We start from the raw sequence: 25,053 nt of genomic DNA, 5'->3' as shown, positions 1-25,053 counted from the left end.
AGGGCCCTTCTTGGGGTCTATGATTCTCCCCATGGATTGAGACAGGGAGAAACAACAATGAACAAATACATGATATCAGTTGAAAACATGTCAAGTTAAAAGGCACATCGATTTAAAAGGGAAAAAATGAGATGCATCCTTGTGAAAACAATCCACATTGAAAATTCACAGTTTAAAAACCATCTGGATAAACCTCCTGGAAGAGACTCTGCTCTTTTCAGTCCAAAAAGCGTATTCAGCAGTCAGCTCTCTTCCGGCCGGTGGTCATTCCACAGTGGCCAGCCTAGTCCTGCTGACCGGAGTAAATGTCCATCAGAGGACCTGATATAGATATTATATAGGATATCAAATATCCTGATTCTTGAGTGTTAGGAGGCCCCAGACCCCCACTTCCTTCGGCATCATTCCTTGCTTTATGTTTCCTTGTGGGTTTCCTTGCCTTCTAGGCAAATCTGCCTTTGAGCAAAAGGTCTTCCATTCCTTACGATGGGCCTCAGAGGAAGGCCATGGCAAACCCTCTCTGAAGAAACCTTGCCAAGAAAACTCCATGATAGGTTAGCCTTAGGGTTGCTTTGCTATCTTTGTCATTATAACTCCCAAATATTGGATCCTCCCTTTTCCTACTTTAAAATGAGAAAGAACAGACAGTCCACTTTCATCTTCTGAGGACATACTTTTCAGACAACAGTTTTGTTTGATTGCAATTCACTTTAAACCTGGAACATCTCCCAACTGTCTTAACCTTCTTAAGCTTTTCCAATACAGCCTTCAATGCATCTAATGGATTTTGTATCACAAGATCATCGCATAAGCCGAGCATGATTTTAAAAACATCTTTGCCCCGATAAAAGAAATTGGGTTTCCAAAGCGAGTGCAGCAGTTCGTGTGTCTTTTCTCAGCTGCCCCAATAAAGATTTGCTGCAATGCAGACTTCGGACTTTGTTCTTTAACCAGTGACCAGAGCCCTAAGAGGATTTCACCTCTTTCAAGCCAGGACTGCTTAGTTTACTCAGGCCTCTTTCACAGGGTCTTTTGGAGTCCAAATCTAGTATATTTTGCCCCGTTTAGGGAAAACTATAGGAAATCTGGAGTGATCTGTAGCTGCTGACGCTTTCAAAAGAGTGCTTTCAGGTAAGTGAGAAAAGCCTCAACTTTACAGATGTCACAGAACCATCCAGTCCAACCCCTTTATTCTGCCATGCAGGAACTCTCCATCAAGGCATCCTCAATGAATGATGGCCATCCAGCCTCTGCTTAAAGGCCTCCAAGAAAGGAGACTCCACTACAGTCTCCAAGGGAGCGTCTTCCACCATTGATCAGCTCTTATTGTCAATACGTTCCTCCTAATGTTGAGGTGGAATCTCTTTTTCTACACGCCAAAGTGTCCTCTAAAAGGCCCCGTTTTGTCCCCCGGTGGCCCTCAGCACTGAACGGGGATGGCTTGGCGCCGGGGGACGGAATGGGGCCTTTTGGTGGACGCTTTGGTGTGTGATAAAATTCGTTTTTGACTGGTCATGTGTGCACACAAACATCCCATACCTGTAACAGTGAAAAAAAAAAAAACGGGTGCGATAAAGTTCTATGACTTCCATTATCTAGACATTATACTTCTATTGATGCAGCCTAAAATCGTATTGGCCTTTTTAGCTGCCGCATCGCACTATTGACTCATGTTCAACTTGTGGTCTACTTGGACTCCCAGATCCCTTTCACACGTAGTTTCATTCAGCCAAGTGTCCCTTATCCTATATCTGTGCATTTCATTTTCCCGCCCTTATTGCAGAACCTTACATTTCTCCCCATTGAAGTTCATTTTGTTAGCTTTGCCCACTTTTCAAATCTATTTAAAATCGTTTTGAATTTTGATCCTGTTCTCCGGGGTATTAGCTGCTCCTCCTAATTTGGTGTCATGGTGATTCTTTCTCGGCGGGGCTTGTCCTTCTCCATGCTTGATTATTTTATTGGGGCTTGCTCTTTTACATGCCTGATTGTCTTATTGATTTAGATGATTTCCGCCATTCTCTGGAATGGAAGGTTGATGTAAGTTGGAAAGAAGGACTTGGTTGGAAGGACACCAAAGAAATGTTTGGTGGAGAGTTGCTTAATCCTGCCATCTCTTGGTCACTGACCAGGACACACGCTCAGAACCAAACCAACCTTGAAGTGCTGCAGCAACCTAAATATCCTCCTAAAAGCACTAGATCCCAGTCTGATCTTGGAAACCAAGCAGGGTCAGCCATGGTTAATCCTTGGCTGGGAGACCAGCAACATATACCAGGAGCTGGAGGCTCTATTGCAGAGAGGATGGAAACACTTCTGATGATTCCTTTCCTAAGAAAACCCTGTTAGATTCATAGGGTCCCCATAAATCAACACACGCCTTGAAGGCACATAGACAGTATAGGCTTAATACCCGAAAAACAGTGGTTCCCAAACTTTGGTCGTCCAGTTTCAGCCATCTTGGGCATTGGTCAAGGATTCTGGGAGTCGAAGTCGTAAACACAAAACCAGAGTTTGGGAATCACTGGGCACTAGATTCCCGTCTGATCTTGGAAGTTAAGCAGGGTCATCACAGAGTAGAACATGGATGGGAGACCACCAACAAATACTAGGCGCTGGAGGTGATATTTCAGAGGAAGGAACTGGCAAAACCACCTCTAAGGATTCCTAGCCTAGGAAAACCCTATTTAGGGCAGGCTTAAATACCTTCAAGGCACCTGATCCTGTCTGATCCTGGAAGCTAAGCAGGGTGAACTCTGGTTAGGACTTGGATGAGAGACCACCAATGAATTCCAGGTTATGTAGGCTCTGTTTCAGAGGAAGGAACTGGCAAAACCACCTCTGAGGATTCCTGGCCTAAGAAAACTCTATGAAACTATGGGGCCCTATAAGTCAACAGGTGACTTAAGAAAGGTCAGCCTTGGTTAGTATTTGGATGGGAGACTCCCAAGGAATCCCAGGTGCTGGAGGCTCTGTTTCAGAGAAAAGGAGTGGCAAAGCCACCTCTGGTTTTTCCTGGACTAAGAGATTCATGGGGTTGCCTTAAGTCAACACTTGACCTGAAGGCAAAGACACCTGTCTATCCTACTAAAGGCATCAAATCCCATCTGGTCTTGGAAGCCAAGCAGGGCCTGCCCTGGTTAGGCCTTAGATGGGAGACCGCTGGCTGTATTTCAGAGGCAGGGACTGGCAAAACCTCCTCTGAGGAGGGTTCCTAGCCTAAGAGAAGAGCCTATTTATTTAATAGGGTCGCCATAAATTGAAGGTGAAACTGAAGGCACATACAAACAAATGCCCCCTGACGCTGGTATCAGACCCCATCTGATCATGGAAGCTAAGCAGGGCCAGCTGTGGTTAGTCCTTGGATGGGAGACCACTGGCTGTATTTCAGAGGAAGGAGCTGCAAAAGCCACCTCTGAGGAGGGTTTCTGGCCTTAGGAAGCAACATGGATTGTAGTTTACTGCAGCACCAGAGCCCTCTGACAGCGAAAGCTAAATTCCCAATAAAACTACACTTCCCAGAATTCCTCAGAATTGAACCAGGGTCAGTCAGTTAAAGCGCTCTCGAACTGGATTATTTATGCAGTGTGTATTGGGCCTAAGAAAGCCCTCTGAGAAATTCATGGAGAGGGACAAAAACTTCAAATTAGACTTTTGTTTAACATGAGTATTTTTTGTATTATATTTTATGTGATTTTATACGTAGGCTTTTTAATTGTTTGGATTTTACAGTAATTTTTAAGGCGTTATCTGTGAGCCTCCGGGGAGAAAGGCGGCATACTGTATATACGAAAAGCCATAGAGACGCCGAGGCCTAGAGTGCCTGAAAGCGGGCGGACTTCCGGCTACCACCGGAAGCCCATTGTCCAGGGGGATTCCCTCAGTCCCTCACAAGGCGAGAGATAAATAAATAAATAAATAAAACAATAAAAAAATTAAATAAAGCCATAGAGACGCTGGGGCCTAGAGCGGCCGAAAGCGGGCTGACTTCCGGCGGTCACCGGAAGCCCATTGGCGAGGTCCCTGACAAGGCGGCGGGGGCGTGGCTTAGGGTAATACGAGAGCCCTCCTCCGGACTACGCTTCCCGTCAGGCCTTGCGGCAATGGCGGCGGCTGCGGCGTTGGCTGGGCGGAGGGGGCGTGGCGGCTGCGGTTGCCAGGGCAACGGGGCGCGGCCTAGTGGAAGGGTTCCTGATGGCGGCGGCGTCGGAGAGCCTGGAGACGGCGTCCGAACACGAGCGGATCCTGAGGGAAGTGGACAGCACCGACACGGCCTGCCTCGGCCCCACCCTCAGGTCAGGCCCCGTCGCCATGGCAACAGGCCCGGGTCGAAAGCGCTTTGACGCCGCTCCAACTGTCATGGCGCCGCCCTGTGCCAGGCTCCTGACAGGGAAGCCTTCCGTCCCTAAGGTTCTGTGTCAGAAGAAGAAGGGGGCTGCCTCTAGGACCCTAGGTAGCCCTGTGGGGCTGGACCTGGTGGCCCTTTGGGCACCTTCCTTCTCTCTTGTCCTATGTCTTCCTGCCTGGCAGAATGTGGGGCTGGGCTACCTGGCCCTTGGGGCCCCTTCCGGGATGTTGGGTTAAAGGTCCCTTTAAGGAAGCATACAATATTGCTATGGTCGTCAATGGGGGAAGCCCCAGGAGCCAGTCCTTTGTAAATCGCTCTGTCTGTGAGGCTCTGAAACCCCGAGCAGCTCGGGCTGAAGGCGGTGGGTTGCATTGTACCTATTGCAACTGGAAGAGCAGCGCCTCCAAGGACTTGGGAAGGAGGGATTTCAGGCTGGCCGTTGCCCGGTTGCCAAATGCTGCAGACTGGGCTGCGCCTCTGCACTCTGCTGTTTGTGGGCTTCTGTTGAGGCCAAGCGCCTCAGACAGCGCTGGACGCTGGCACTCTGTCTGGGCCGAGCTTGTTTTTGCCCCTTCACACCTTCAGGACACGGAGGGGAGCCAGCATAGGACCCTCTGTCTTCCTGCCTGGCAGAAGAAGAAGGGGTCTGGGCTGGGGGCCCTTGGAGGGTCCTTCTAACTCTTAGGATGCCAGGCAACCCCTGCAGATAGCCCTGCCAAAGAGGGGGGCAAGTGGACACTACAGTGACCACCGGCTGCGGGATCTAAAGCTGTGTATTGGGAGGACGGTTTGGAAGAGCCCTTGGGTGGCTTTCATAGAAGCGAGATGGAGGAGAAAGCACTGTTTCCTTTCCTGGATTGGTCAGTTTATCTCTGGAACCTTTGCTTGACAGGATGATACCCTTCCTTTGTTCCTTGAGGGCCTTTTCTTTTGTGAGGGAGCTGAACTATGGAACTGACTGCCACCAGGCAGGAGTCATGGAGGTTGCTGCCTTGGATGGCCTCCAAAGAGGGTCTTTGAAGGGAAAACTACCTATCAGTGGCTGCCATGGTGGGATCGGTATTCGATCCATCGCTGAAGGTGGCAGCCTTTCCCAGTTTCAGGGCTGACTATGGGAGGGAGGCTGTGGCTGCCTGTGGGGCTTCCCAATGGGGTGACCAGTTGGGAACAGGGTCATAGGAGAAGGACCCACTAGGGCCCACCTTTGGCCTTGCAAACCCATTGCAGCGGCTGTGGCCTCCCCTGGGCCTTGTGGGCTCTTTCCATTCCTGCTCCCTTTCACTCTTCCCTCTGCTGTGAGTCTACTCCAGTGAGTCATGTTGTTTCAACGCACAAAGTACAAGGGCCTCCGTTGAGTCATTTGGGTTTCTAGTGTCTGCTTAGACTTGCTTTGCTCTTGGACCCATGCGTTTGTCACTTCATTGGACTGTGCAACTCTCCTCCAGCACCGCATTTCAAATGAGCCCGTTCTCTTCAGTAGAAGTGTGGCATCTCTAGATCAGTGGTCCCCAAACTGTGCCCTTTAAGAGATTTTGGACTTCAGCTCCCAGAGGCCTCAGCCATCTTGGCCAGTAGTCTGGGATTCTGGGAGCTAAAGTCCAAAATCCCTTAAAGAGCACAGCTTTGGGGACCACTGTTCTAGATCCAGGGAAGTAATAGTGCTGCTCTGCTCTGATTTGGTCAGGCCTCACCTGGAATAGTCCTGTGTCCAGTTCTGGGCCCCACAATCTAAGAAGGATGTTGAGAAGTTGGAGCATGTCCAGAGGAGGGCCACCAAAATGGTGAAGGGTCTGGAAACCATACCTTATGAGTGGGGTTGTCCAATACATTAACATACCTAGTATGGCATTAAGCCATTGTCATTGTTATTCACGCATATAATTCTGTTCAGCAGTTTCTCTTTCTAGTCTGCCTTTGTCATATCCTTGTTCAAGGACCACAACCTGTAAATCACTTACAGCTACCTAAGAAGATTGAAATTCTCTGCAACTGGTTTTTGGGTGCAGTATTGCCATTTCTAATGCAAATAGACAGACAGATAGAGAGCAGCAGGTTCCAGGGGCTTTGCAAGGTATGTGGGGAGCCTTATAGGGACAAGTGGGGTTAACCTAGGAAGCTGACAGTGACTGCTCTTTGATCCAGTAGAGCAAGTGGTTGAAACCTCTGCATGCCAAACAGCTCCCTTCCTTGCACTGCGTGTTACCTTTTCATTTCCCTCGCCTTCTCTGTGACTCCTCCATTGACACAGCCAGGGAATTCTGCCTGGTACCCCAGCTTCCTTTTGCTGCCAGGGTCCCAGGGGATTCCCTTCCCCAAATGTTTCTTATGCTTCCTCGGCCCCGGCGGACTTGGGAGTGCGAGTACCAGGCTGCCTCTGTTTCTCCGAGGATCCTGCCAGTTGCCTAGTGCATCCATTCCAAGGGATGATCTTATCAGGAACAAGGGAGCAGTGTTGTCTTTGATGCTGTGAGGCTCAGAGGAGAGCCATGTTTTAATTTTCAGTCACGTTGTCCCGCAAGAGAAGTGGGACACTGCTTCCTATTTTATAGCACCAAAAATGGCATTTGGATCAATGTTGTATTTCCAGATTGTCTGTTGATGCGAAACCTTTTCTTAATTCTTTTGCCATTATCTGTGCAATGGTAAGGAGTTGGCACAGTGTAGGAAAGAGCACAGTCTGTGAGCTCATGCATCTCCTCTTTAAATGCTTAGGCATTTCCCCTCCCTGCCTCCCTTTTGGGGTAATGATCTGGGCCCTAAATTACATGGCTGCTGGAAGGACTACAGAGATAACATATAACAGGGAGCCTGGTGAAGAGGAAGAGCAATGGTCCAGGCTTTTATTGGAATGTAGGCCTGCTGGGACTGACTTCACTTCTCCATCCGTCGTGGCATTAGGGCTCATGCAACTGGGGCCTTACATCTCCAGCGCATGCTCATAGTCCTTTTTAGAAGCGCTATCACGTGACACAGCATTGTGCATTTGTTTATTTTTAAGTGCTCCCTACTTCAGTCTTATCACCAGTTCACAGCTCCTTCCAGAATATTTATAGAAGGTGTTCCTGTTCTTTGAGAACTGCAGGGAGTTCTCTGACTTGATGACTGTCAGGCATACCTTTCACATAATAATGCACAGCTCTTTGCTGTGGACTGAAGGGTCTCTTGGAAGGGAGATCTTGGAGCGGTTCTGTGAAGCAAGCCTTTTGCGAGCCTTACATGGCCTATAGTCCATGGAACCATTTATGTCCAACTTATGGTACCATCTCCTGCTTCTGCTCTTGTTTCATCTGAATGTTTTCCTGGCCTTCCTCTCCTTGCACTGAGTGCAGCTGTCACCTCTGTCCCTGCTTCATAATGCAGGTAAAAATATAGCTAGGAAGCCAATGGCTGCTACTGGCTTATTTTGCAAAAACTGGTAGTTATGCCCATGGATAATGATTTGGGATTCACTTCCTTTCGACTTCTTCCTTGCTCCACCTGTACAGGTATTTAGGTGAGCGGTGAAGATTGTCCTCTTCAGTGTTGTTTTTCACTGATGGTGATGTTGGATGTGCTGCAGTGGGAAAAGCCCCTTTGCATGTTGTCAGTAACACATTCTCCCTGCGTGGGTGATGGAGAGCGTAACCAAAAATTCACCAAACTGAAGCTTTAAAAGACCAGAGAGAACAAACAAAGTTTGTTTTAGGCTCAGCTGTGTAGAAGGAATTTTGTATGCAAAGGGTTCTCCTAGCACCTTTGAGACTAACCAAAAGAGAAAAGTTGGCAGCATGAGCTTTCGTAGAATTGAGCCTACTCCAATGCATGTGATGCCTGGGCTAGAGAAGATAGGAGAGAGATGTGCGCTATCTTCCTCTGTTGTCTTACATAGCCGTCACCACTTTGTCTCAGTTCTTTGTCTGTAAATGGGAATACTGGACTGGAACTAGAGAGGTGATTACTCTCTTGATAGGAGAAAATCCTGCCTTTTTTGTTGTTAACTGCCCTTGAGCCGATCTGGACCCATGGCGACCCTATGGATGAGACCTCTCCAAGACCCTCTGTCCTCCGCTCAGGTCCTGCACACTCATACTCTTGGTCTCTTTAATAGAGTCCACCCTCCATCTTGTTTGTGGCATTCCTCTCTTTCTACTTCCCTCCACCTTTCCTAACATTATTGTCTTTTCCAACGTGAGATTCATGCCTTCTCCTGTTGTGTCCAAAGTATGTCAACCTGAGTTTTGTCATCTTGGCTTCTTCCAGGGAGGTTTTCAGCTTGATCGGCTCCAGGTCCCATTGGTTTGTCCTTTTGGCTGCTGTCCATGGGATCCTCAGCACTCTTCTCCAGCAACACATTTCGAAGGAGTTGGTTTTCCTCCTATCCTCCTTCTTAATTGTCCAGCTCTCACATCCATCGTAGTAACAGGGAATACAATGGCTTGCATGATTCTGACTTTTGTCCTCAGTTGTATATCTTTGCATTCTAGGATCTTCTTTAGTTATTTCACAACTGTCCTTCCCATTCCTAATGTTCTTCTGGTTTCCTGGCTGCAGTCTCCATTTCTAGCAATGTTTGATCCCAGGGATGAAAATTCTTTGACTATTTCTATTTCTTCATTGTCCAGATTGAACTTGTGATGGTCCTTGGTGGTCATTTATCTTTGCTTTCTTTATGTCCAGCAGTAAACCTGCCTTTGCACTTTCTTCCTTGGTCTTCCTTTGTAGTTGTTCCAGGTCTTTGAGGTTTTCTGCTAGTATTATGGTGTTATCTGCATATCTTAGATTATTAATATTCCTTCCTCTTATTTTCACTCCTCTTTCTTCTGTGTCCAAGCCTGCTTTTCCTATAGTATATTCTGCGTATAAGCTGAATAGATATAGGGTGAAAGGATGCTGCCTTGTCTGACCCCTTTGCCAATTGGGAACTATTCTGTTTCTCCATGTTCTGTTCTGATAGTAGCCTCTTGTCCTGAGTCTTTTTAGCTACTGTCGGTTAACCTGTATTTTGTGGAACTGCAGGTAGTACTAGATCCCTAGTGTTTCCTTTTCAACATCCTCTTGGCTGGACAAAGGCAGTGATGAAACCTGAGATAGAGTGTTTGCACATACCCAGGCATGACTTCCTTGCATTATGATTGCTTGTATTATTTTGATGCTTTGTACCCTCTGTTAATTCAATTAAATGTTGGGAGGGAAAAAAAGAACAGCAACAAACCCTGAACTTTGCTGGCTCAGATGGCCTGGTTTATAAGCTGCAAGGCAAAACACTCAAAGTGCCATCTGTCAAGCAACCTGGAGAAACCTGTTCTTTAGTTTTGTTTTATCAGCTACAGAAGCCATTTTTAAAGCCTCCTGATCTGACTCTTGTTTCGGACCCGCAGCAGCAGACAGACGTTGGACTTCAGGCCCTGAGCCTTAAATGCTGTCTGACATCTCCTAATAGCAGCAGCGGCAGCAGTTTTGTCAAGAGACTTGCGGCCCGTCCCAAGAAAATGGGCAGCCTTGGATAATGCAGGCAGAGAGCAGCTGTGACGTCCCCAGAAAAATCCCCTAAACTCACTCAGGCTGAGTCACTCGGTGTGGGAAGAGTGACTCCTCCGGATTACCAAAAGGCTTGCCTTCCTAATGCTGTCTGTGGGGCTGGAAGGGCTCTGGTCCCCTTGAATCCAGTCAGGGCCATTCTGCTTGGGATCCCTCACTGTGTGTCCTTCCTTTGGGGGAAGCTGCTTCATTAGCTGAAGGAGATGCAGGTTCTGACCCAGTTGATCTCAAAGGGGTGTGAGTCTGTCCGTCTGTGTGTATTGGAAATTAGGCCATCCCTTTCCAGCCAGAAGAAACAAACTGCAGATGTTCCAGCTGGTTCGCTTACTTTCTCTGCTTTCCTCCTGAGGCTGGTTGGCAGCAAAAGAGTTTCTGCAGAAGTTCCTAGCATTTGGTTTATGTTTGAGTCTGTGACGAAGAAGATCCCGCCATTCCTCCTTGAGGGTGGGGAATGGTTGTTCTAATGCGCCTTTTCAATCCACTCCTACTTATGACAAACCTCTGCTAGGGTTTTCTTGGCAAGATTTATTTGGAGAAATATAGCCCTTGCCTTCCTCTGAAGCTGAGAGAGCATGACCAGGGATACCTTTATTGGCCTCTGTTTAAAAACCTCCGAAGAAGGAGACCATTCTCCGAAGAATGAGTGTGTTCCACAGTTGAACAGCTCTTACTGTCAGGAAGTTCCTCCTAATGTAATAATAATAATAATAATAATAATAATAATAAATATAAATATAAATATAATATAATGAACAGTAAGGGCTGTTGGACAGTGGAACACACTCCTTCCTTGGAGTGTAGTGGAGTCTCCTTCCTTGGAGGTCTTTAAGCAGAAGCTAGATGGCCATCTGTCAATGGAGATGCTTTGATTGCGATTTCCTGCGTGGCAGAATGGGGTTGGACTGGATCAGGGCCCTTGCAGTCTCTTCCAACTCTATGATTCTATGATCCTGCCTCTTCCCTGTTGGGGAATCAAAGTGGGTAACAACAGAGTTTAAAAGTACAAGTACAATAAACAACAAAACCCCTCACCCCCATCCCATCCTCCCTATAATGTTGAGCTAGAATCTCTTTTCCTGCAGCTTGCATCCATTGCTCCGGGTCCTATTCTCTGGAGCAGCAGAAAACAAGCATGCTCCCTCCTCAATATGACATCCCTTCAAATATTTAAACAGGGCTATCAAATCACCTCTTAACCTCCTCTTCTCCAGGTTAAACATCCTCAATATGAAAACCCATTCAAATATTACTGTCAGTAATGGCTATCATATCACCTCTTACCTTCATTTCTCCAGGCTAAACACTCTCTGCTCACCAAATCTCTCCTCATAAGGCATGGTTTTCAGACCCCTCACCATTTTGGTCATCTTTCTTTAGACATGCTCCAGCTTGTCAACATCCTTTTTGAATTGTGATATCCAGAACTGGACACAGGATTATTCCAGGTAAGGCCTGACCCATAGAGTGGCACTATGACTTCCCTCAATCTAGTCACTGTACCCCTATTGATGCAGCATAGAATCACATTGGCCACATCACACTGTTGACTTATGTTCAACTTGTGGTCTATTAGGATTCATACATCCTTTTCACACACAGTCTTGTTAAGTCAGGTGTCCCCTATAGCATTGCCATCTGATCTTCTGTAGCTAAACTTGCAAGCAAGCACACCAAAGCTCACAACCTGCATCCTCATGTTCCTCTTTGTGGCTCAGATGAGGGCTCTGGTCGTTGGGCAGGTTGCTCACCTGGACACACCTTCCTCTTGGTATGACATTTCTGCTTTGTTGCCAAAATCCCTCAGGTATGAGAAAGGCTGCGGAAGTGCTTTGGCTTTTTTTTTATCTCTCAAACAAACCAGGCTGGATCTGCAGGTGGGAGGAGGAAATAGTTGCAGGTGTGTTGTTGCAGTTGCTAGTTGTGCTTGTTTAAGAGTTTGTGTACTCCTTGTGATGCAACTGAAGTCGATAGTGGTTCTGCTGAGCAAGTAGCAGAAAGGCTTTCTAGATTTAATGTCACTTTCCTTGAACCCTGCCCTCCTAGGAGGTTCAAAACAGATGCTCAGTGAGTGGAACAAACACCTTCTTTTCGCAGAAAAACACCTTGTGGAGCCAACTTCGTGTTGAGAATGTTTAAAAAACGCTTTCTGTTGAGCAGTGCCTTCATTTCTGCTGATGCTTTTCTGGAGGGTTCCTGTTTTTCCACCTCTAAACCATGTTTTCCCTCTCTCCTTTTGGGGCCAATGTTCCTAGCTGTGAATCTGAGACTGGTTTATTTTGTTAAAAAATGCTGCAGTGTGAGTCCGAAGGGATCATAATGCTGAATCCAGGTGGAGAATGATTCCTAGTTTGCAAAATGTCATCACAGTTGCCTGGTTTATTGTGCCACAGGCAGTTATTATGGTACGACGGCGCTTTCATTTGTGCTCCTGTCTTAGCAATTGTGTCCTTTTTGGGCTGTTTGGCCTTCTCTTTCTGTGGGGTGGATGGGGAGCTCAGTTCCGTTTCTGCTTGAATCTTTGAGCCCCTCTCTCCTGGGCTTAACACATCTTGCCTCCTCTGGGCTTCATATAATATGTTTGACTACACAAAGTCTGGAATATGCCTCCATAGAATAGGACATAAGAGCAATGGATGCAAGCTATAGAAAAAGAGATTCCAGCTCAACATTAGGAGGAACTTCCTGACAGTAACAGCAGTCCGACAGTGGAAGACACTCCCTTGGAGTGTGATGGAGTCTCCTTCCTTGGAGGACTGGCTGGATGGCCATCTCTTGGGGATGCTTTGATTATGAGTTCCTGCATGGCAGAAGGAAGTTGGACTGGATGGCCCTTGGGGCCTCAGAGTTGGAAGATGCTGGGGGGAAATATTGCTGCAAGAAACAAATGGGGTTTCTCCAGACTCCCAGCTTCATCACCCCTTCCCACAATTGATTCCCTTGCCCAAGCTCTGCATGCCACTGGCACTGAATTCGAGGCTTTCTGCATCTTCTCAACTACAAATGGGATTCTTCTGCCTGCCTCCCCTCCATATGTCACTTGTTGTTGTTGTTGTTGTTGTGTGCCTTCAAGTCTTTTCCGACTTACTGTGACCCTAAGGCGAACTTATCATGGGGTTTCCTTGGCAAGATTGTTCAGAGGAAGTTTGCCCTTGCCTTCCCCTGAGGCTGAGAGAGTGTGACTTGCCCAAGGCAACCATGGGAATCGAACCCTGGTTTCCAGAGTCATAGTCCAACTCTTAAACCACTATGCCAGACTGGCTCTCTCTCGGGACCAGGGTTCAAATCCCTGTGGCCACAGAAAACCACTGGGTGACCTTGGGCAAGTCTGAGAGGATGGCAACGGGAAACCTCCTCTGAACAAATCTTGCCAAGAGAACCCCATGATAGGTTTGCCTTTGTTGTTGACTGCCCTCGAGTCGATCTTGACCCATGGCGACCCTATGGATGAGACATCTCCCAGACCCCCCTCTGTCCTCCCCTGCTCTGCTTAATTCCTGCAACCCCATAAACCCCACTGTGACCTCCTAATAGAGTCCATCCATCTGGCATGGGGTCTTCCTCCTTCCCTCCACTTTTACCAGCATTATTGTCTTTTCCAATGAGTCCTTCCTTCTCATGATGTATCCAGCCTTTAACTGTGTAGATCATGAATGGAATGCCCTTAAAGACATAGGAGCACCAACACATCTGATAGTCCTGATGAGGAATCTGAACTCAGGACAAGAGGCCATTGTCAGAATAGAAGACAGAGAATCAGAGTGGTTCCTCTCTGCATCCTTTCTCCCTGCATCTGTTCAACTTTTATGCAGAACATATGATAAGAAAAGCAGGCTTGGGCACTGAAGAAGGAGGAGTGAAAATAGAAGGAAGGATTATCAACCACCTGAGATACGCAGAAGACACCATACTACTAGCTGAGAACATCACAGACTTGGAACACCTACTAAGGAAGACCAAGGAAGAAAGTGCAAAGGCAGGCCTATTGTTGAGCATAAAGAAAACCAAAAGAATGACCACTGAGGACCTTCCCAAGTTCAACCTGGACAAGGAAGAAATAGAAATAGTAAAAGAATTTCCATACCTGGGATCAAACATGGATAGAAATGGGGTCTGCAGCCAGGAAATGAGAAGGAGATTAAGAATGGGGATGGTGGCTGTGAAAGAACTAGCAAAGATACACAACCGAGCACAAAAGTCGGAATCATACAAGCCTGAAGGAAGAGGCTCCTCCCTCCTTAACTGTCATCTTTTGGCCTATGAGGGGGAGAGTAGGCTGGCCCAGCTCCACCAGGGCTAGCCTGAAGAAGAAGAGCCCTCCCTCCAATCCATCTGCCTTGGTCCAGGCCTCAGAGGGAGAAACAAACTGATGGACCTGATCCCCTCCCTCCCTCCCCATTCCCTTCTCCTTTTGTTAGATTGTAAGCCTGAGGGCAGGGAACTGTCTATTATCCCCTCTATTGTAAACTGCTCGGATTCCCAGGTATATCAATAAAACCTATTATTATTATTATTGTTGTTGTTGTTGTTGTTGTTGTTGTTGTTGTTGTTGTTGTATTCCCTATTGCCATGCATGGATGTGAGAGCTGGACAATTAGGAAAGAAAAAAAGAAGGCTGCCGTAAGTCAGAAATGACTTGAAGGCACACGACAGCAATAAAAATGTGACTCTCTGCTCCACTCCGGACAGGTGAACAGGAGTCCTGCCTTTCCCAAATGTTCCCCAATATTCCTAGCATAGGATCTTTCAACAAAACTCTTGCACCAAGTCATACAGTCTCAGTGATTCAAAGCAGGAGGGCAAGCAACATCTTCCATCCGCAGGCGGCTCCTGAGGCCTTAGTTGTGGTCCCCAGCATCCTTCTTCTCCTTTCTTGCCTCTTCCCCCCACTCCTCCTCACCTTCCTCCAAGCCACAGCAGGGAAGCCCCTTTCATCCTTGAGAGACAAGAAGAGACCATCTGGGCTCCCTTGGCTGAATTCAGGGACTCTTGCAGGAAGACAGGCTCTTCAGTGGCTGATTGATGGACCTCCTTTTGCTTACCCACTTTGTAAACATTTAATTCTCCTCCTAAACACATTAAGCTAAATCAGTCTGTTAGAAGAGCATCTGGCTTGCAGCTCCCTTCTCCTACCTCCTTCTAGCAGTGTGACTTTTAAGACACACCGATTCATCCCACGCCAATCCACTTCAAGATTTCAAAGATATAGCCCTGTTAGTCTGTAGAATCAGGATATAGAGGAGCTGAACAAGCGTTCCCAGGCATTGCATAATTGTCACTTGCTATTTGATGTTCTTTTGTTGCCTGTTTTATTGAACCATTCCCTGTATTGCTATGTATTTTATATATATTATCCTACTATTTCTAAGATTGTACGCCAGAGGCAGGTTTACTCTTTTATATTTATTGTTTTATGTACAGCGCTGTGCAAATCTACAGCACTATATTAATAATAATAATAATAATAATAATAATAATAATAATAATAATAATAAAGCTTGTAGCACCTTTGAAACTAAGTGAAAGAAAGAAGTTGGCAGCAGGAGCTTTCCTAGACTTAAGTCTGCTTCCTCAGATGCATTTCGTGGATTTCCATCCCATTTCCGCTCCACCAAATTCATCTGAGGAAGTAGAGTTAAGTTTAAAAAAGCTCTGGCTGCCAACTTCTTTCTTTCAGTTAGTCTCAAAGGCGCTGCAAGATCTCTCTGCACACTTCAAGATGTTTCATTCTTTTTCACAATCATGCCATGGACTGGGCTGATAAGAGCACTGCAGCTGAACCAGAACCCAGCACTCTCTAGCTAAGCCTTCTGCTCCTGCCAGAGCCTTATGGGAAAGAGCAAAGATAGAACCTGAGCACATGAGTGGCATTCAGAAGTGCTCTGCCTGCAGTACTGGAGGCAATAGGAAGCCACCCTGACCACAGCCAAGCCCATTCTGCATTGCAGGAATACCCAACGTCCTCCTTGTGGGAGACGGCCATCCAACCTCTGTTTAAAACAAACAAACAAACAAACAAACAAACACAATAATAATAACAACCTCCAAATAAGGAGACTCCACCACTCTCTAAGTCAGTAGCATCTTCCACTGTTGGACAGCTCTTATTCTCAGGAAGTCCCTCCTGATGTTGAGCTGGAATCTCTTTTCCTGTAGCTTCCATCCATTGCTCCATTGTCTCCTGTTCTCTGGAGCAGCAGAAAACAAGCTTGCCCCATCCTCAATATGGCATCCCTTCAAATATTTAAGTGAGACTATCATATCACCTCTTAACTTTCTCTTCTCCAGGCCAAATATACCCAGGTCCCTAAACATCTCCTCATAGGGCTTGGGGGTTTCTGGATCCTTCACCATTTTGGTCTCCCTCCTTTGGACACATGGCTCCAGTTTCTCAGCATCCTTTCTGAATTGTTTTGCCCAGAACTGGACACAGTATTCCAGGTGAGGCCTGACCAAAGCAGAATACAGTGGCACTATTACTTCCCTTGATCTAGACACTATACTTCTATTGATGCAGCCTAGAATCACATTGGCCTTTGTAGCTGCTGCATCACACTGTTGATTCATGTTCTTGGACTAGATCGCTTACAGACGTATAAGTCTCCTTAAGCTAGGTGTCCCCTATTCTCTATCTATGCATTTCGTTTTTCCATGCCAAGTGTTTCAATCCCTCTTATCCTCCTTGTTGCCCTTCGCTAAACTTGTCTAGATCCTTCTTAATATGAGGCATCCAGAACTGAACATAGTACTGATCCCTAATTCCAGAACATTTACGAACACATTAAAATGCATCAATCCTGACAGAGACTCAGCATCCACATCCGTCTGCTTTAAGAATTGTCCAACTTTCCAAGATTTCACGGTCACAAGTTTAATGAAACTCTCCAAGAACTCTGAAAGACTTACAAAACAGCACTTACTTTTTCTGCAAGCCATGTTGATTCCTATGTGGCAGAATGGGACCTCATGTGCTACAAAATCTGTGTGCATGACAAAGTTTGTCTTTAATAATTCTTACTGTTCAGTTTTCTCCAAAGAACAGCTTGTAATCTCTCACATTTCCCCAAATTCCTTTTTTCAGGGTCGTTCTCCAATCCTCTGATTCAGAAGCTGATTTCAGGGATGCTTAACTTATTTTTGTCATTACAGTGGGCTCTAGCTATCCGCTGGGGTTTGGCTCCAGAATCCCCCGTAGAAAACAAAATCTGTGGATGCTCAAGTCCCATTATCTAAAATGGCACAGTAAGATGGTACCTCTTATATAAAATGGCAGAAGCAGAAGCAGAGCCCTCCCTCCAGTCCATCTGCCTTGGTCCAGGCCTCAGAGGGAAAGAAGAATGCTGGACCTGATCCTCTCCCCCCTCACCATTCCCTTCTCCTTTTGTATCGTGTCTTTTAGATTGTAAGCCTGCGGGCAGGGAACTGTCTGGTTAAAAATAATAATAAATGTAAGCCGCCCTGAGAGCCATTAGGGCTGAAGGGCGGGATATAAATACCTAAATAAATAAATAAATAAATCCAGCTTTGCTTATTGGAATTTATATATTTGGGGGAATATTTTCAAGCCGTGGATGCTTGAATCTCTGGGTAAAAAATCCGTGGATACAGAGGACCAACGGTAATTACCCATTGGAAATTGGACCCTTAGCCAGATACAGTCTAGATCCAGTGATCTGTTTTTAATTTGTCAGTAATGACTAGAGGCCAGTGTGGGGTAGTTGTGTGAGTAGTGAACTAGGACTCCAGGAAACCCGGGTTCAAATCCCTGGTCAGCCCTAGAAACCTACTGGGGGACCTTGGGCAAGTCACACTCTCTCAGCCTCCTCCGAAACCCTAGGAGATGGTGTGTTATGTGTGAAGGCACAGAACAAAAGTGTCCAGAACGCTCAGTCTCTCTTCCGGAAATCATCCATTGGGCCCCAAATAGCTGCCCCTGAGCTCCTTCCTTATCCTGCTCTGCAGACGGATGGAAAGAGTTCTGTCCGTTTCCTGCGGTTTCCTCCTCCTGCTCCTTCAGAACTCCTTTAATTCCTCTGTTCCTCCTGAGATGGTTTCCTGCTCCTGGTATATTTAAAGAATTCTTTACTGTTTATCTTGAAGCTATTAATTCTTCCATCCTCACAAGGGTATGAATATACTTTTGGCTTGGGACAACCAAAATGCACAATTATGTGTTGCAAGCTTTCAAAGTCACACTGTTTTCTCTGTCAGGCAAACAGGAGAAACAAACTGAAGATGTTAGTCCTAGGCCTGCATTTTGCTGTTTCTGGTCTTAGTCCAGATGGTAGGGAGGGCTATCTGCAGGCAGTCACTGGTAGATTTTCAAAATCAAGGAAATGTAATGTCCGTTTGCAATTCAAAGAAGTTGCTTCCTTGGAATCCAGCATGTCTCCTTCCTTTGTGAAGCCAGAGGCTCCTATGTAGGTAGAGGACACTGAATTTCCCAAGAAGTCTTCGTGTTTTGCATCAGGAAAACTTGAGGTGGTCTAGAGGCCAAGCATGCCAATCAGTGCCAATATTAGAGAAGATGGCTTTTCTTGGTTGGAGGCAGAAGACCCTTCTATTGACGGAGACACCAGATGCTGGGCTGGAGGGGCCCCTGGTTCCCCAACCTCATGGTTTGCTCATCTCCCCCTTGTTGCTCACTCTCAGGACATATTGAAAGGTTTCATAAGCCGTCCATTGCTATCTGGAATATTTCTTGGCACTTGACAGTCATTTCCTTGGCACTCCAGTGCTATTGAGCGTTCCCTGGCATCATTAGAAAGTGTTCTGTTTTCTGTGGGAAATGAAAACTCTGAGGGATCAGTTTTGTAAACCGGGACAACTGGTATGAAACAGGAGTTTCACAGGATCTTCTTGCGCAAGGAAAGCTCAGAGGTGGTTTTGCCAGTTCCTTCCTCCGAAAAAGAGCCCCCAAAACCTGGGGTTTGTAGCCAGTCTCCCCCCCCCCCCCCCCAAGGACCACGGTTGTTTTTTTCTGTACTAGCAGCCCCCCTTCAGTCTCCTTCAGCTGGACAAATGTTAAAAACAGTGAAGCAAATATGGCAGATGGCTATTTTCTTTAGTTTGGCAGCTGCAAGCCTTGTTGGTTGCTCTTTCTTTCTTTGTGCGCGCACAGCATAAATAGAAATGTGAAAAACATCACAGAGGCCCAACATTTAATGGCCTGAATCATTTGATAAATGTACTGTAGATGTCTGTGTTATTTATATGTTTGCCTGAGATGAAAGCATCTTTCGAAAGAGAAGACAAAGAGAGGAAAGCTTGCAAAAAGATGCCTTAGCATCACGAATACGGGTTCCCCAGATGCAAAACCTCTGCTCCGGGTTACAGAAGAGAACCGTGGCTTTGCTGCCATCTAGGGGAAAAGGGTTGTGTTCATTGTGCACCTTTCGTACACAAGTCCCACCGAAGGAAATGGGTGATGAAGTAAGTTCCCATGTGGAATGAAAAAGCAGAACAGCAAGTGGTCTGGCAGGAGCTTAGGAAGGAAGGGGTGCCTTCTAAACATGGGCACAGTTTGTGCCTTGAGGTTTGGTGCCTCCTGCTTGCCCCTTAGTTGGTCCCTGGAGAGCAGAGATGTTGGAGGACTGCAACACCCAGCATTTCTCCCGACTGGCTGCCAGGGTTTATTTATGGAAAGTGCTCCTCCCGGCCCATCAGGGCCCTGCAGCAATGCATAACAGGTAGAAACACCTGAAACAGTCCAAGATGATGAAACTTCAAGGCATTTCAAAAGAGACTTAAGAGTAGTCCTTAAAAGTAAACAGTTAAAACAGAGTGTTCCAAATACTGAAGGCAGTACGGAGCAACACCATTTTATAGGGTATTTGGGGTTTTTTTTAGGCCATGTGGCCGTGTTCTGGAAGAGTTTATTCCTAATGGTTCGCCAGCATCTGTGGCTGGGAATGGGGTCTGTATGCAGTTGGTTGAGGAGAAGTGATTTACATGTTAATCTGTGTATTGTTCTGTTGATGAATGGCAAGGCCTCAGGGGATCTATTTAACTAATGATCCATTGTCTGCTGGGAAAACCTCTGCCCTGGGTGGCTGGCAGCCAGACAGATGCCAGACGTAGATGCTGGTAAAACTCTTCTGGATCACAGCCTCATAGCCTGAAGACCTCACAAAAAACTATGGATGCCGGCCATGAAAACCTTAACTTCAACAAACACCATTTTAGATGCCTGCCAGAAGCTCGGAACAGATGGGGCCAGCCTAATTTCCCTTGGCAGGGAGTTCCACCATCAGGGAACCTCTTTGTAGACACCAGCCTACCTCATAAGGTGTTGGGACATGCAACAGGGAGGATCTCCCATTTAGGGCAGGCTCATATGGAAGAAGGCAGGCTTTCTAGTTTCCTGGCTCCAAGGCATTTAAGGATTTGCTGATGAAAACCTGCACCTTGAATTGATCTTGAAAGCAAATCGGAAGTTAGCCTAACAACAACAAAGCCCACTTTGAATCCCATCGTTGAAGAAAGGCGAGATATAAATCCTTGAAATAAATAAGTCAAAATAAAACACCTGGAGGGCTGCATGATCCTCCTCCTCTGAAGACTGGCTCTGTGTGGCGCTCCCTCCGTTTCTCCTTTTTCATGTTCCCCTCGGGTGGATCTAGGCAAGTCTTGGCCTCAGGCTCCTAACCATTTCCCCCTTGCCCCAATTTGGAGTTCTGTTTAAAGTAGGCCAAGCCTTTAAATTGCTTTCCTTCTTAAACTTCATTATAGAGTTCAGCATCCTCTTCTGAGGATGGCTGGGAGGTGGTCTGGTGGGTTGACAACTCCCAATGGTCTGTGCCAGGAATCTGTCCAGGTGTGTTCAGGTAGCAGGAACTCCCCCTGAGGCATTTGTGGGTCCAGAGATGGCTAGTTATGGGACTGGGCAGTGTGAGGGGGAGAGGAGGAACTGGGCAGTTGGTGGGTCTCCTTGGCTCTCTTTCTAAGAATGGGAACGAATTCCTGCTTTGCCATTGATTGTAGCCATGAAGAACCAAGTAGGGTGTGTGTGTGTGTGTATATATATATATATAAGTGTGACTGAGAGTAAAGGTTGGTATCTAGGTCAGGCTGGGCAACCATGGCATTCTTCTCAGTTGCGGGGATTGGGTGTGGTGCTGATGGGGCAATGGCAGAATCCTTCATGGATCCTTTTCGGGGTAGATCCCAGAAGTGGGGGTTGCCCAAGAGTCCATTGGGTCTCCCATCCTATTTCACCTCTACATGAAACTAATGGATTGTTGTGGGTCTGTGCACCTTTTCATGGTTTCATGGAAGCCTCTCATCTGCAGAGACGTCTCATGGAAGTATGATTCAGCTTCAGAACAAGATATGCACCTTGTTTTAAAGCAGAAGTGTTTGTTTCAGAGCAGCGTATCTCCAAGTATCTGATGCAAAAGACCAGCCATTTTTTACCCAGTGTGCCAGGCAGAAGGATTATATTGGTGCCCATTGGCTGCCATTGGCTCTTTCTTTCCTGGAAATTTGTTGCAGGCTGGCAGCTGATGTCTGACGGAGGGGCACTGATCCATGGGTCGCCATTCTGAGTAGCACTTTTTAGGGCATTTTTTACGTTTTACTCAAATTTGTCCCCCCCCCCCCCCCGCGTGTGTGACCCCGCCGGAGAATGTGGAGCTGCCTTGCTTGAAAAGATTCTTAGGTAGCAGCTGGGACAGAAAGTGACCGCCAGATTGCTGACCAGGGTGCGACGTTTCCGAAACAGTTCCCTAACTTTTCATTTGGTTTCCAGGTTCAGTTCAGAGTCTTGGTCTTGGCTCTGAATGTCCTGACTCTGGGACACTTCTTTGCACACGAACCTTCTTCCTAAGGTCTTCCTCAGAGGTTCTGCTGTCAGGACCCTTACCCTTCAAAATGTGTGTTTGTGTGCGGAAACTACTCTTGGTGGACAGGACTTCCTTGCAGCTTTTGAACTCCTTCCTTGGAGGTTTCTTTGACTGTGTATTCCTGCATGGCAGAAGGGGGTTGGATTTGACCTTAAGATCTCTTCTAACTATGGAGTTTATCACAAGGAGGGCGAATTAGTAAAAAACCGTGCAGAAACAGAATTTTAAAATCCAGGTCTGGTTTGTCAGATGCGTTGGCATGAAAGAGAAATATTGTGAAAACAATCCTTTACACTTTCGAAATTTAGCTCCTTTGCATGAAATTTAGCGAAAGTATAAAGTAGCTGGTTTACGTTCAGGTTATTTTCATGTTATTTCTCTTTCACGCAAATGTCGTCTGGAAAACATTCTGCTCAACTTTCTGTTTGCGTTAACCCAGAGCATCATCTGAAAAACGAACCCCAAAAGTGGGTTGTTTTGAGTTTAAATTTAGTTCTGCACAGGATTCGTCCTGTATGATAAACTCCTTCGACTCTGTGTTTCCTTTGCTTCTTCCATACCGAATGATAACTCCAGGCTTGAGAGAGGGCCTCCTTGCAGAGCTTTCAGGACCCTCTTTGTTCTGAAGGGAACCCCTTTTCTAGTTTGTCTGAGGAATTCTTTTGTTTTTTTGATATTTCTGCCTCTGTTACCATAAGCCCCTCGATAGCTTTGCCTTAGAGTCTATTGTGTGACTTTGAAAGGCACAGGAGACACATGCACAAGCTCAGGCCTTAAGGAGTGAGATGCGGATGAAACACTTGAGGTGGCAGCCTCAAGGGATGCTTGGCTCTCTTGGAAGCCTTGCTGCCCTGAGGGTCTCTTCTGATGTAAAAAAGATTGCAAATGTGTGTCTTCTCTGTGATTTCTTTTTAAAAGTGCCTTCTCTTTGACTTCTTCTGTGACAACTTCTTCTGGCTTCTGTGACTTGGATCCACACACTCCTTCTGCCTTACCTAGAAAGCCTTGCAGCCCTTAAGAATAAATGATTTTTGGACACATAGAATTATAGAGTTGGAAAGAGACCATAAGGGCCACCCTGTTCAACCCCCTTCTGCCATGCAGGAACTCACAATCAAAGCATCCCTGAGAGATGGCCATCCAGCTTCTATTTAAAGACCTCAAAAGAAGGAGACCACCCTAATCTCCTTGCCACCGGGGAGGCGGCCGGAGGACTTGCCCCAAAGCCGCTGCTGTAAGCGCGGCTGAAAGAACTGTGGTTTGTGCCCTGATACCATCTGGGCAGTTTTTTGGGGTTTTTTGTATTTGTGGTAACTCTGGGGGTTGGAGGGTTAATGTTGTTTGGATATCGCTATTGTTGTTATGTAATATTGGCTGTTTTGTGATATGCATTGATATTATACTGATAACTGTATTGTTGCCTTTGTATTGAGATGTATTGCTATTGATATTATGATGTATTTGAATATGTAGTGTTATGTTATTGTTATGCAAATTGTTGTAAACCGCCTTGATTAATTTGTTTTAGAAGGGCGGTATACAAATAAACCTTATTATTATTATTATTATTATTATTATTATTATCTCCGAGGGAAAGTGTTCCACTGTCAAGCAGCCCTTACTCTCAGGAAGTTCCTCCGAATGTTGAGCTGGAATCTCTTTTCCTGGAGCTTGCACCCATTGTTCCGTATTCTAGTTTCTGGAGCAGCAGAAAAAAGTTTGCTTGATCCATATGACTTCCCTTCAGATATTTAAACAGGGCTATCATATTACCTCTTAACCTTCTCTTTTCCAGGCTAAACATACCTCTCCTCATAGGGCTTTATGGTCTCCAGACCTTCCACAGTTTTGGTCACCCTCCTCTGGACATGCTCCAGTTTGTCCACATCCCTCTTGAATTGTGATGCCCAGAACTGGACACAGGAATCCAGGTGAGGTCTGACCAAAACAGAATAGAGTGGCACTATTACTTCCCTTGACCTAAGCTGCACCAATAGAAGTATAGTGTCTGGCATGGTTTTGATAGCGAAGTGTTGTCATTTTCAGCAGCTGGGTCTTGTCCTACTTTTTCGGTTCCTTTTTATGGTTGGAGAATTCAGCAACTCATACAAAGTTTAGCAGCACATTTCTCTGTGAGGCTGGGAAATACTTGGGGGCTGTGATTCAAGCTGCCCTTCTTGTTCACTTGTGATAGTTGTGAAGTGTGAGTATGAGAGAAGCTAGCCTGCCTTTGCTTCTGGCTGGAAGAGCTTGTTCTGTGGGTCTATCTCTTTCATGCTTCTGTCAGGGCGAGACCTTCCACTGTCCCTTGGAAAGTATTGACCATATATGCTGGCCGAAGGGTTCTGTCTGTCCAGAGGGTTTGAAGCAGGCAGCACTTTCTTATTTGCAGCACTAGATGGCAATGTAATTTCAGAAACTGCTTCTCTGCTCTCCTTGCGCTATGTGCAGATGAGTTATCCTGGCCAGACTTCTCCTTTGGGCAGCAGGGTCTCCCTTCTTGTTTTTAGACTTGGGCTCCTTTGGCCACCTTTTCTTGGGTCTCACCTGTCGGTTGTGCCATGCTTTCTGTTCCCTTCTGGCTTCACAGTTGTGTTCTTAACCCTGGGCTCTGGCAGCAGTTTGGACTGTCCTGGGGCGCTTCTTGTGTTTGCTTAGTGTTTAGGGTCTTGGGATGCAGAGGGCCATCTTCATTACGTTCTTCATATTGTGTGCCAATGGCCACTTTAGCCCATGCCAAGGAATACTCGAAGGAGCAGCCCAGCAACGTATGGAAGGCCATGGGTTTCTCACCTTTGACTTAAGATGTTCCATTTTTTCCCTTGTGTACAAATCCATGGTCAAAAATCCATGCATGTAGAAGTGCCCGATGATTTATGGCTCAGTATCCTTGAGTTTACAGCTGTTTATCTCTGGAAGGAGAGGATGACCTCTACAGCAAGTGTTTATATTTTAAAAAGACATCGTTGTGGACATCTGTTAAGGATGTGAGATGGATGAATCGCTTTCTGATATCTCACTCGAAGAAGAAGGTGGAGAGCTGGGTGCTATAGCTTATGTTCAGAAAATGGCTGAATGAATGTTGTGGAAACTTGGCATTACAGGAATGGTCAGTCTGAGGATGGGCTGTGCGGATTTTGAGATAGAGAGTATTAATCAAAGGAAATTATTTATAGTAGAACATCATATTCATGTTACGGAGCTAACCTATAACCTCTGCAGTTTGTCAGCCTTTTGGGGCACAAGTCAACATGGAAAGGGATTGTCATATGAATCCAGAGGTTTTTGTGCACTGTATCTATTTGCCTCTGTGTGTGTCCATGCACGTGTTAGTGTGTACCCACATTT

At 46.3% G+C, this 25,053-nt stretch overlaps 1 protein-coding gene across 1 annotated transcript in view; it reads left to right on the top strand.

The window, feature by feature from the left end:
- Positions 1-4,130: 4,130 nt before the first annotated feature.
- The window catches only part of EXOC6B (exocyst complex component 6B), a 259,373-nt gene continuing 238,450 nt past the window's right edge, over positions 4,131-25,053 (top strand). The window contains 1 exon segment of the mRNA XM_042470120.1: positions 4,131-4,295. Within this exon segment, the coding sequence (XP_042326054.1) occupies positions 4,195-4,295 (101 nt within the window). The 5' untranslated portion in view covers positions 4,131-4,194.

The sequence above is a fragment of the Sceloporus undulatus genome, chromosome 5 (assembly GCF_019175285.1).
Source record: "Sceloporus undulatus isolate JIND9_A2432 ecotype Alabama chromosome 5, SceUnd_v1.1, whole genome shotgun sequence".
In the NCBI taxonomy this organism is placed as follows: Eukaryota; Metazoa; Chordata; class Lepidosauria; order Squamata; family Phrynosomatidae; genus Sceloporus; species Sceloporus undulatus.
This window is presented reverse-complemented; position numbering and strand designations above follow the sequence as displayed.